The sequence below is a fragment of the Coloeus monedula genome (genome assembly GCF_965178545.1).
Source record: "Coloeus monedula genome assembly, chromosome: 9".
Classification (NCBI taxonomy): domain Eukaryota; kingdom Metazoa; phylum Chordata; class Aves; order Passeriformes; family Corvidae; genus Coloeus; species Coloeus monedula.
The window spans coordinates 17498529-17511116 of NC_138789.1; the positions used below are offsets into that span (position 1 = coordinate 17498529).

At 37.2% G+C, this 12588-nt stretch overlaps 1 protein-coding gene across 1 annotated transcript in view; it reads left to right on the forward strand.

The window, feature by feature from the left end:
- COL24A1 (collagen type XXIV alpha 1 chain) overlaps nt 1-12588 on the forward strand; it is a gene marked incomplete at both ends in the record, with an annotated part of 126011 nt that overhangs the window by 102144 nt on the left and 11279 nt on the right. Inside the window, 11 exons of the mRNA XM_082287615.1 lie at nt 635-688; nt 1985-2041; nt 2958-3011; nt 4032-4085; nt 4190-4243; nt 6358-6411; nt 8039-8146; nt 9918-10025; nt 11497-11604; nt 11692-11745; nt 12039-12101. Of these exons, the coding sequence (XP_082143741.1) occupies nt 635-688; nt 1985-2041; nt 2958-3011; nt 4032-4085; nt 4190-4243; nt 6358-6411; nt 8039-8146; nt 9918-10025; nt 11497-11604; nt 11692-11745; nt 12039-12101 (768 nt within the window). The remainder of the gene's footprint in view (nt 1-634; nt 689-1984; nt 2042-2957; nt 3012-4031; nt 4086-4189; nt 4244-6357; nt 6412-8038; nt 8147-9917; nt 10026-11496; nt 11605-11691; nt 11746-12038; nt 12102-12588) is intronic.

The window sequence follows — 12588 nt, forward strand, 5'->3', positions numbered from 1 at the left end:
ATTCAGAAATGTTAGCCTTAAGCAAGGATGGCTGGTTTTTGTGAGGTTTTTGTGTGTTTTCACTAGCAGGGGGGTTTTACCACAAACTTTAAACCCTTGTTTATCCAATGTGTCTCACCCCTTCTAAGTAAAGTTCTTATAAAACTACTACAGGTATATATATAAAGAAGGTTCAGCAAACACCACCACCTCTGCTTACTGTCTGGCCATGCAATTTTCATTTCAGTAACAGAAACTGATTGAATGAGGTTAGTTGAAGGACATAAAGATATTGTGGCTTTCACTGAAAAATAGCTGTGAAAATCATCATAGATGGATTGAGTAATCCTCTTACAGAGCAGACTGTCCAGTCTCTTTTCCAAACACAAACACCCATCAGTGACCCTAACCCTCAAGCAAGAACCAGCCCAGCTCCAATCACCTGCCTTAAACCCTGCCAGAATCTGTAGTTTCCCAATGTGCCTAGAGTTTTTCCTGCACACAGTCCTTTTTCTGTCATTGATTTTGTTGTCATAACATGATTTAGAATAATTAGCCAGCAGAAAAAAAATGTAGTTAGTAGCTAAAAGAAAGTTTGGAATTATTTCTTTCTTTATTTGTTTTAAAATAATTTGTGTTTGGTTTGCTTCTTCAGGGTCACCAGGGTCCTCCAGGGCCCTCAGGGCCCCCAGGCCCCAAAGGAGAAAAGGTATGAACATGCATTTTACTGTCCTGTTTTGTGAAATTATAAAGGGAGGAAATGTAACTGCACACCTACTGCTTCCCACAGCAAGCAGCAAAAGCCACCATTTGCAGTATTTGTTAGTATTGTCAGAGACTATGAAAAGAAATGCAAAGTGAGGAAAAGGGTCATTCAGAGTTGGAGTCCCAAATTATACCGTTAAAATGTTTGTGGTTTTAAAACACAAGGTACCCACTGTACAGAACACAGTCTATTGTATCAGATAGCACCACTGCCCTTGGAGAGCACTGCTGACAAAAATAATCAGTGCAGAACCAGCTAAATATTTACTTAACTCTGAGTCTGTTAGTACACCCACAGATTTGCCTGAAAGTCCAACTAGAATGGACAAATGTCTGTGGTTAATATAAAATGTTAGGGACAGGATGTGGCCTCAGTACTGCTATTTTAGTGTCAAATTTACTGTTGTTCTCTCAAGTCTCAAATCCTGAAAACAGATTTGTATGCTGAAATCCGTGTGACCCCAAGAAGGCAGGTACATGGATTCACTTCACAAAGATTGGATTGGAGTTGCTGTTGACAGGGAAATACAAACTAGAGCAAGTTATGCAATAAATTCTGTGAATAGACATTTAGTGCTTGATGTTATAAACAGGTTTTGTATGAAATAAGAAACAATAACTGAAAACTAATTTGTTGGGAACTAAGTGTCTAGGTTTCTTGGTCACTTCTGAAAAAGCACTTTGATGCACTTTAAAAGTCCTTAATCGTATTTAAAAATGTGATTCTCTTTGCATTACTATTGCTAGGCATCATCTGGAATAGATAATTTTTTGTTTATTAACTTGGATGGCAGTTATTTCGTATTTAAATTTTAATAGATTTCAGGCTTAATGTTGGAGTCTTCTGTATACTTGTTTTTCTTTATGTTAAATGTATTTCTCAAAATAGTGGAAGAAGTTTTCTTTTTTCCCCCTTTTCAAATATCCTGTTTATCTTTTTTTTCATTAAATAAAAACATGATTACATGGAAATTGTTCAAATAATCCTTTTTTTTCTTATAGCTGCCTTTGAGAATAGAGCAAATATTTAGGTTTTTTTAGTCCTAAATGTCTTTAGGACATTTAGGTGAATGTTAAATTGGAGTTACCGTATCCATTATATTAAAACCATAAGCATAATATTCACTTTTAGCATCTATACAATGTGTTCTCTGCTTTTCATTAGCATTTGAACTTGTGAGCTTGGTAGATGAGGTTCAACTTCCAAGTTAACATTTTTAAATATTTATCTTTGGTTTAGGGTTACCCAGGCGAAGATAATACAGTCCTTGGACCACCTGGGCCCATAGGTGAACCAGTAGGTCTTTCTTTCTCAAAAAAATTACATTAGTGCATCTCAAGACAAGAGCCAATGCATTTAGTTGTGAAGCTTTTTATCATTGTCTCAGGAGTCAGTAAAAAAACCATAGAATTATCCTCCTTTAATGAGTAATCTCTCTCTGAAAATGCTGCTGTGTGCCCTTTCCTGCTTAAACATCTGTGCCCTCTATTTAAATACACTAATGCCATTAGTCTGTTTAGATCAGCATTTTAAGAAAATAATTTTACCCTTGCTGTTTACCCTGAGTTATACTTAATTGCTTTACTAACCAAAAATATGTTTTCACTTATTTTGTTATCACTGCACACTAATTCAGCTGATTTAGAGAGCTGCATTTTGTAACCATTTTTGTACTGAATTCATATGTGGAGTGTGTCTCTGCAGCATTTATAACCTGTCAAAATTATTAGGACAAACTTCAAAATTAAAGCAAATTTTGGGTACAGCACGTCATTCCAGAAAAGAATCCAATTTTTAGTGTGCTATCTTACAGAGGCCATAAGAGAGTTTTCCTTGCATGTCTTGAAACCAGAGTCACTTCATTTATCCATTTGGATTTTAAATTAATATCTATTTATTTATATATGTAAGTATAAATCTGGAGAAGTTCCTCTGAGGTCAATCCTCCATCCTGTTTCATTAAGCCCCATGTAAGATTTATCTTTTAGCTTTAGTCTTCAGTTACAAAAAATTTTAGACTGTGTCTGACTGCAATGCATTCTGTTTAGAAAAAACCCCACGTTTATTCCTTTAGCCAAGCTAACCTTTATGTCTGTGTTCCTCAGTTCCCTCTCAGTTTGTCTTGAGAGAAATCCCAGCTTTCTGTTCATACTTCACTGCAGCATTATATTCAGTTCAGCTGTTACATTTTGCTCTTTGGTTTGCTCTCTAGGGTCAAATTGGTGAACGTGGAGATAGAGGAGAGCCTGGAGATGAGGGTTACAAGGTAATACCTCTTGGGTTTTAGTCTTTGAACATGGCATGCCATGCCTACATGTGGAGTAATGCAGCAGAAGCGCCATCTTCCCTCACAAGTGTGCAGAGATGCACGTGCTGGAGCCTCACTGCACTGCTGCACTCTTGTAACACATTGGAGCATCTTTCATATGGGGACATGGGAGCTGCAACTCCTCAGCTGGAGAAGACTCCAGCGACCTTAGTGTGCATAAATACCTCTTGGGAGGAGATTAAGATGAAGTAGCCAGACTTGTTTCCATAGTGTCCAGTGACAGGACAGGAGGCAAAGGGCAAAAACTGAAACACATGAAATTCCTTTTGAAATGGCTTTTTTTTACTGTGAGGATGACTGAGCACCAGAGCAGACTGCCGAGAGAGGTTGTGGAGTCTCCATCTGTGGGTATACTGAAAACTTGACTAGACATGGTCCTGGACAATCTTTTCTAGCTGGCCTTGCTGGAGAAAGAGGGCTCCATAGATCTCAAAAAGTCGCTTTCAACCTAAACAGTTCCATGTTTCTGTAATACTGTAGTAGTTAATATTTTTCTCTGACATTTAAGCACTACTTATTGTAAATCTAATCCTAAAAATTATTAATGAGTTATATTCAGTCTTTCAGCACATGAAAATTGGATGGTAACTGATGCTTATCACTGGTGCAGTTTGCTGAAATACAAGAGAGACAGTCCTTGACACAGAATATCCAAGTTACATAGTAATACAGATAGACATAGGAATAAATGAATGGACCAAATCTGTGCTTACAGAAGTGCAGAAATGTTTAAACAATATGTAATTCCCACTTGCAGCTTGGAGTAGAGAACGTAAAGAATAAAATCTCCACAGGGTTTGATCCTGGAGATCTGACCATACTTTATCTAGGTCGCGTCAGTGAATCTGTGCCCACCTGGCACCTCCCAAGATGGGCTTTACAAGGAGGTCTGTAGCTCACTGAGCATGCCAGCCTGAGTTACCTGTATAGCAATATGTTATATTTTCTCCTTCCCAGGGTCATATAGGTCTTCCAGGGCTCAGAGGACCTATTGGACAACAGGGGCCCCCAGTAAGTGTTCGACAAGTGAGATTTCTCTATTGACTGTTGAAAATCTGTTTTCGTCTGCATTCAAATGACTCTTTTCACTTATTTAATGTATGTTCTTTTCAAAGGGAGAGCTGGGTGAATTGGGAGAGCAAGGACCAAAAGGAGAAAGGGGCTCAGAAGTAAGTAGAAAAAAGTGAAACAAAACTGCACTTAATTGGAATTTGTAGGGTTTTATTGTTCACTGACTATCCTTGGGAAACTGTTCCATATGGTTAAAACTGAGTGTTTGAGCTCCCTTTTCATACCTGCAGGGACAAAAAAAAAATTAAAAAATATAATTATCTTGGTTAGTAAGTGTGTGTTATTTGATAGGTAAGTAGTTTTACTTTGCAGTGATATAAAGCATTAAGAGAGGCTCTTTTGGAAATGTTTGAGTGATAGTCAGTTATCCCCTAAAATGGAGTTTCTTGTGGGATAGTAGCTCTGGAAAGAAACTGGGATTTTGCTTCTCTGATCTGTAAATGAAGCCTCCTAGTACTGCACTGTACTGAGTTTTCAGAGACCTGGAAAAAATGAATTTACTACAGAATACTGGAGCAATAATGACAGAGCAAGTCCTGACAAAGATCAAAGTCGAAATCTTTCTCTTTAGAAATGTTAGTTCATCTTGGTGATGTGTTGGAAATTGCCAAAAGTGTTTATACTCTCCCATGGGCTGAATGTCATTGGCTTTTGAGATTTCAAAAGATTTAGGCTAAAAGATTTCTTACAATACCAATTACCATTGCAATTTTAATGAGCTATTTTATCTGAGAAGTTCCATAGAGCAACTCTGTTAGAGTTTCAAAATTTTGTAGGTAAATACAAGAATCTGTAGTAGACTAGAACTGAGGAGCAACAGTAAGGAAACGTGATGTGGAGGCATTGTCAGCATGTACTCTAGCTGTGAACTCGGATATATTGTTTTTGTCAATCACATCACGGGACAAAATCAGCCATTCCTCTTGGAGAGTGTTTTCTTTGTCTTGCAAATGCTCCTCAGACTAATACTGCCATTTACAAATATGGAGCTAATATCCAGCATGGAGCAACCCATAAGAGCTTAAAGGTTTCCACAAAAATGTTAGTAGTGAAAACATTCATGCAGTCTTAACTCCAGTGGCATTACTGGTGCTGCTATAGCAAGCCTTGCAAAGTTAATCCCGTAAACTGCAATGCTGAATCATCTGGCTTTACTTTATGTGCATCCAGAAATCTTAATGAAAACAATATTAAGTTATTTGAATATGCACATTCTAGTTCTGACTGGCGGACTTTTTCATGCCATTCTTAACAAAAAAGGCATTAAATTGAGCAATAAAACAAAATTTTGCTAGTTTTTTTCATGTTTACTTAATTATACAACAGTTACACTTATAATGACCCAAGCTTTCCCCCTTTTTGCATTTTGTGTCATATTGCAGCATGGTAGTTACAGCATAACTTTTGCTTTAAGAGGAGTGTTTGAGATAATTAGTCTGAAAAATCTTGGGAACTTTTTTCTACTTGTTCTATGATAACAAGTGTTATTCTTGTCCCTGTTCTTCACTGGCTGCATCTTTTAGAGGTAGGATAAAATTAATGCTCTAGATCTTTATATTCTGTGGAGGCTATCCTTTAACAAAGTTCTCTGAGAATCTTTTGACCCATTCTGAGCTTTTCTTCCTTGGTGCTTGACCTCCTGTGTCACTAAACCACTTTACAAGAATGTCATCTGCTCAGTATCTCTCCGTTTTCTAAGACTACCAATTTCTAGATCAGTCAAGATGAAAAAAAGTCTGGTTTAAGTAAATTTTATCTTTTGTGTAGATCTTAGATAAAAAAGAATGTTTACATCTGTGATATGTGACACTGTTATTTTCTAGTATTCTCTTCCACAGGCATTCAGTGCATTTACATTGCCTACTTTTCAAGACTTCCCTTTTGAAGAGTACAGGAAATGCTGTAAAAGTGTACTTCCTCACACAGGGGTGGCTGATACAGGAGAAATTGCCAGATTCATGATGAAAAACATTTTATGCTTGTTGTTGAAAAAGTTTTCAAAACTGATTCACAAAAGGGAAAAACGTACACAATTCTGCCAAAAATATAGTTGCTTTTACTTGAAAAGCTTTCTGCTGTCTCCTGAAATGTGAATAATCCAGTCCAAAGTCAGGCAATGTGAACATAAATACTAGACAGCAACATTCCTCAGCTCTTCTTAGGGGACTGAGTTTAAGACATTTGTCAGTTCACAAGTACTTGTGACTTCTAGGGACCCACAGGGAAGAAAGGAGCGACGGGTCAGGCAGGCAAACCTGGAATTCCTGTAAGTAACAAAATTCTACCATCTATCTTCAGATTATAAAACAATGAAACTAGTAACTGACAAAACCAAAATTGAATCATGCCAGGGTTACCAGAAGGTCTTGTGTTCACTCTAAAGAATCTTATTATTATCCAGGAGGTATAAAGGAACCTCTGTCATTTTTGAATAAAAGTTTTCAAAATTTTGTTAAATTGTACTGAATTATATATTCAGTTACTCAGCATATGGAAGTTACGTGCAACTAACAACAAGGGCCTTACCACTTGTAAAGTTATTAAATTAGGTCATTTTTGGAGTCCATTTGGAGGTTATCACATTATATTGCACAGAACTGTACTTGTGTTCGCTTCTGACCTCATCAGTTCTTTGATCCTCTGCAGCCTACAGAAGCTTGGATCCATTTGTCCGCGATGGATACATGTAGTATCCTTGAGGTTTATTTATTTCTCTTGCTTGCCCTGAGCTGAAATTTTTAATGTTTTTTCTTGAGTTACTGTAGAGGAGCTGACTTGCATTCCCTTCTCCCTGAGGGAGAAAACAGAGCAGGAAGCAGTAGGTGTTCTGTAAACATAACAAAGAACAAAATGCATCAAGGTTATTTTGGTCCCCTAATAAATAATACCACACAAGCACATATTGTAGATAACTTTTACTACCTCACATCAAAACATTGTCAGTAACTGGAGAAATGCAGCTGTTGCACAGGGCTTGTACCTGCTGGGCAGAGAGCAAGGGGAGGCTTTTGAAGACAAGGAACTGTGTGTCCTTTGTAAATACTCGGCATTTTCTTTTGGAGGACTACAGGGATCTTTCAGCAGACAACAGAAAACAAGGAAAGCAAGACATGCAGAGAAGTGAGGAGAAGACAATAAAACTAGAACTTGAGGAAGTTTCAAAGCACATGCCAAATGCAAGATACTTAAGCAACCAGAAGTTTGGCACACTTATATTCTATATGGCTGTTGTTACCTATAATTTTTCAGACAAAATGTGTTGTAGTTAGAACATTTTACATTTTTGAGAAATTGCATTTATAGAGACATTAGTGCAGAACTCCAAGCCTTTTAAGATAGTGTATCTCAGTCTAAAGGGAAATAATTGCAAGGAAATAAATCAATGTTCCTCCGTTGGATGTGATATGAGGCCTTTTTATGCAAGTATAGCAACAGTTACACAAACTTGCCATATTGTAAATTTGTATTTTTGGTATGTTCAAATTTGAACAGCACAAATTTGTGGATGTCCAGTACTGAGTATTTAGTAAATAAAGGCTGAAAAGGTATATGGTTGGGTTTTTTCAGGGATAAATAGATGACTTTATACGGTTTCCTCACTTCAGTTTAAGAATCAACACTTGCAGGCATCTTCCAGACCTGGCACACAAAGGGGTCAGTCTTATGATTTCAGCTGAAGTTGCTCAGATCCCATGACAGAGCAAGTCTAAGGTTAAACCAGTAGAATTCTAAAGCAAACATCCTAACTCAGAGCTCCCTCTGTGAGTATTCTTTCATATCACTGGGTCTGTTGTTAGGTAGGGTTTAGGAAACACTGTGACTGAAATCTAGTTATGGGAGAGTGAAGATGAAGAGAGCCAACAGTGCTATATTTGATTTGAATTTGTTTCAAGGGAAAACCAGGGCAACCAGGGCAGAAAGGAGCAGTTGGGTACCCTGGATCAGAAGGCATTCCTGGGAACCCTGGCAAGACTGGGCTGTCAGGGGAGCCTGGCCCTAAAGTAAGTAACTTTCCACATTTCCTCTATGTCAATTTTGCATTACAGATTTCCTAGGGTTAAGATATTTAAAAAGAAGGGACCTTTCTCAGTTCCCTGAGTATCTTGAAAATTAGACCAACTTTTTTTTTTCCTTCTCTTTTGCTCCTGATATTCCAGCCAAGATACAAAGTTTGCATAAGGGAAGTGTGCTGTGAGAAGAACTGTTTCATTGGTATATGACAGTAGTAACTACAGCTAAGTGAAAGTGATTACTTAGAAAGGCTGCACAAATCTGTTCCTGAAAATGAGCCATGGATCCCAAAAGACACTGTTTCCTCTCAGGGTCTGAGATAATCCCACGTTTTCCTTTTGTATTTGTAACCAATGCCTCTCTACCTAAATAATTCTGAAGCTATGCCCAAAACCAGTTAAAAAGAGTATTAGGCATCTGAGATATCAAAGAGCATTCTTTGAAACAGGGTTTTTGTCTGACTGTTCTTTGCTGTGGGCCCAAGGTTGTGACCTGCTGCCTCTGGGAGCAGTGACACAGCTCTTCAATTAGTCCCTCCAGAGAGGGGGAGAAGATTCCTTGAGTAGTTCTCATCATTGAAGGTCTGATCACTTTGATTTCAAGTATGTATTTCTCAGTAGTTCTACTCAGATGGACCAGTAATTGTTATAAAAGGTTGCCAAGTTAGATTTGGTGTTAGGAATTAATCAAGATGCCGGACGAGGCACTGCTGTTTCAGATATAAATTTCCAATCTGGTTGAACGAAGAGGAAATTAAACAAGTTACCCATAGGGGGCAGGTGCACCCTACTCAAGCCTCTCCAGTCTCCGGTCATGAACCTCTTCCACGTTCTTAAAATTCTTTGGAGCTGGATTTAGGAGAATTACCCCAAAGAATTTTTACATTTTTGCCTTTCCACTGAAAATTTCATACAATCATAGTAAAGGCAACTCCATTATCCCATTACAATTTGTAATAAAGGGAGGCTTAAAACTGATTTTTGCTACAATGAACAAAAAGAAAAGAACTTTTGCAATGTAAGTTTATCAGTCCATCAATCTGTAAGCCACAGCACCATATTCAAAAGCCAAAAAAAATCACATTTAATACAAAAATCATGTTTTATACAACCCTTTTATTTCTATGAGTGCTTAACTGAATGTCATAGGAAATAAGGAAGATTTATATACGCATTTCTATTAAATTACATCACAGAAATATTCATTTGTATGGTAGCAAACTTCCATTTTGTATTTTTTAACATGCCAAGAGTGACTTAACTCCATGTACTCAGTAACCATGATTTTTCATTTAAAACAACTGCTTTCATTGATAGCTTGATGTTCTCGTACATTTTCGTAACAAACGTTCTGATCTTTCTTCATATGGCAAGATTATTGTGTGTGAATCTTTACAGAGTATATACAGCCATACTAGTATTATCAGTATGCCTGATCCTTATAAATAAACATGTAGAATTTTGAATATTTCTTTGGGAAGGTAGTCTCATTTTGTTTCACATGGAGTTACTTCTTCTTGAAAAATGAATACTGTGAAGTTCAAACTATTTTCAGCCTTTAACTTTTGGAATATTAGCAGAAATCTAGATGATACTGCTGATCATTGTCTTTCTATATATTTTGATGTACTTTCAGTGTGTGTCCATATATATAGAAAGCATTGAGTAGTTTTGACTGATTTTATGTTATTTGCCTGTTTCAGCATACAATGAAGAAACGTTTGGCTATTCTGCTTGTAACCATTATTTTCAATTTGTTAAGGGCAATAAAGGAAACTCAGGCTTACCAGGTCTAGCAGGTTATCCTGGAGCACGAGGTCCCAAGGGATTGCCAGGCATGCCAGGGCCCATGGGAGCACCTGGACTAAAGGTACATACATGGGATCTTGTTGTTTTAGTACAGTTGTGCTGCATTTAGTGGCTGTGGAACCACCATGCTACTGTTAATCATGTGAGTAACAGACAGCAAGTCTTATTTGAAAGGTAAGACTACAAGTGGTGTTTACCTCATTTCTATAAACTGTAAATTGAAAATAGAGATCTCATCCATCTGAATGCTATTCCCAACTCCAGAAGCCATCAAAACACTTGGTATTTATTCATTCCAGCTTTAGGGTCAGATGTTTCCTGATTTTTACTTCTAAACTTCTGTAGCTACTAGAACAGTTGGGATGATTTAAGTATCTAAGCGATCTAATAGCAGAGAATTACCATAATCTCAAGCCTAAATCCCCGGCTTGAAATTTATCACAGGAGTTAAATTGTTTTTGTTCAGCCCTGTCAGAAAGAAATCTGAGTGTGCTCCATTTTCCAGGCAGTTCCAGGTACCTGATATTAGCACATCCTCATATTAATTAGACTCATTTCAGTTTTAAAACAAGCAAACAATGGAAACATTCCAGATTATTTTCTTCATTTACAATAGAATTTTCTTTATTTAGAATAGAATTTTTTTTCTAAAATCACTATTTTTATCTAAACTAATTTTCTTTGTGAGATTTTATTGGTAAGCCATTCTTTAAAACCTTATGTTACTTGGAAACTGGAAATACTGTCTTTGTTATCTTTTCATGAATATATTTCAGTATAAACTGTATTCATTATTTGCAGTGTTTATTGCCAGTGCTCCCACTCTGAATTTTACTCCTTTGCCTGGACAATAAGCTGTAGGAGGTAGTTCCTGCTCAGAAGTGCCTGCAATCTGAAAAAGGCAAGGAATAGATGAGTTGAGGGAAAACTGTTGCCACATATAGTACAGAATAAGCATTAATAAAGCACATACTGACTCAAGCCAAATAATACAAAGGTAAAACCTGGGAAAGAATATAAGCACAAAACATGAAACCTGTTTATTCACAGCCTTTATTGCAGCTCAGTAATCTCCTGAGCTAGACATGACTTCTATGTATTTGATAGTCCTTCTATTGTATTTGATTTGCAGGAACTTGTCTAGTTTCCATTTGAATCAATGTAGATTTTTAGTATAACAGCAGGGAGTTTGACAAGTACGCTGTGTCTTGAGCAGAGGATTATTTTTAGAATTTACTTTTAACCTGTCTGTTCTCTATTTCATTTTGTGAATTTTACTGCTTACACGGGGAGATACCATATTAGAACTGATCCAACATGTATGGTTTTTATGTTTCCAAGTCAAGGAGCAATCAAGTCATGTTTGCATTTTAGTGTATGTTTAATTATTTTCCTGTGGGAAATGAATGGAATAAGTCTACTTAGAGAGAAAGCATGTTCCACACTTCTGACTTGTATTTAAAAGGAAACTTGTATTTACATTTGTAACTTCCATAATTGTAATAGAAGATATATTTTCTTCTTATTGACAGGGTGAGAGAGGGCTTCTAGGTCATCCAGGAAAGAGAGGCAAAAGAGGCCTTCCAGGATCACAAGGTGACCAAGGACCAGCAGGAGACGCTGGACTGAAAGGACAGACTGTACGTAACCACTGTGGTTGATGCAAAACAAGTAGTCCAAGAATTGGCAACATGAACTAATAATAAGGATTCCTGCTCCTATTACAGGGAGAAGATGGAGATCAAGGTTTAATGGGGTTTCAAGGATTCCCAGGTCCAAAAGTATGTGCTCGTTCTTTTCTCTTAGACTGTAAGCTATTTACAGAGTGAGAACATTATGAAAGCATAAAATTAATCAGCTTTAACACTAATTTGTTCAAAATATCTCTGAACTGTTGGAACATGGTAGGCAAAACTGTGTACTCAGTGTCTAAGGACAAACATTCTGGGTCAGTGCTTGGTATTTTCACTGTTCCTGCTCTTAGAAATTATCTTACTTTCACTCATTACAGGAATTTGAAACAAGTGGATAGCTAATGTTCATGTTTGATTAAACTGTTCCTTTGCATTTTCAGGGTCCTGCAGGGGACATTGGCTTAGTTGGAATTCTGGGCCCAAAAGGTCCAACAGGCCAAGTTGTAAGTGTTTCACTCCATGAAGTGATTGTTAGGATGGTTTGCAAGTGGCACATGTTTTTAACTTAGGGAATCTCATTTTTTCTTATTAACAAGGCCAGAACCCTCTAACCAAACCTTTCTGTCCAGATGCCCTTTGCCTGTACTGCAATACTGCTCTGGTTACACCATGCTTACAGACACACAAACAGAGCTGGGCCCTTAATCTTGAAAGAAAAAAGCAGGCTCTGCTGACTAAGTGTGGATCTCCTACTGTAATCTTATGACCTTGTATTTCTTTTCCTTTTGGGGTTGAACATTCTTCTTACTGGCAAAACTGCTGATTGTGTAACTGTGTTCTACAGCAAAAGAAAATAGGGATCAAACTTTGCCTGCAGTAAGACACAGTGGTGCTCAGGCATTATTGATTAATAGGTAGTCTTTTTTTAATGAACATTTTCTTCTTGTCTAAAATGCTCCTAACCTTCATTTGCTCATTCTTCATGACATT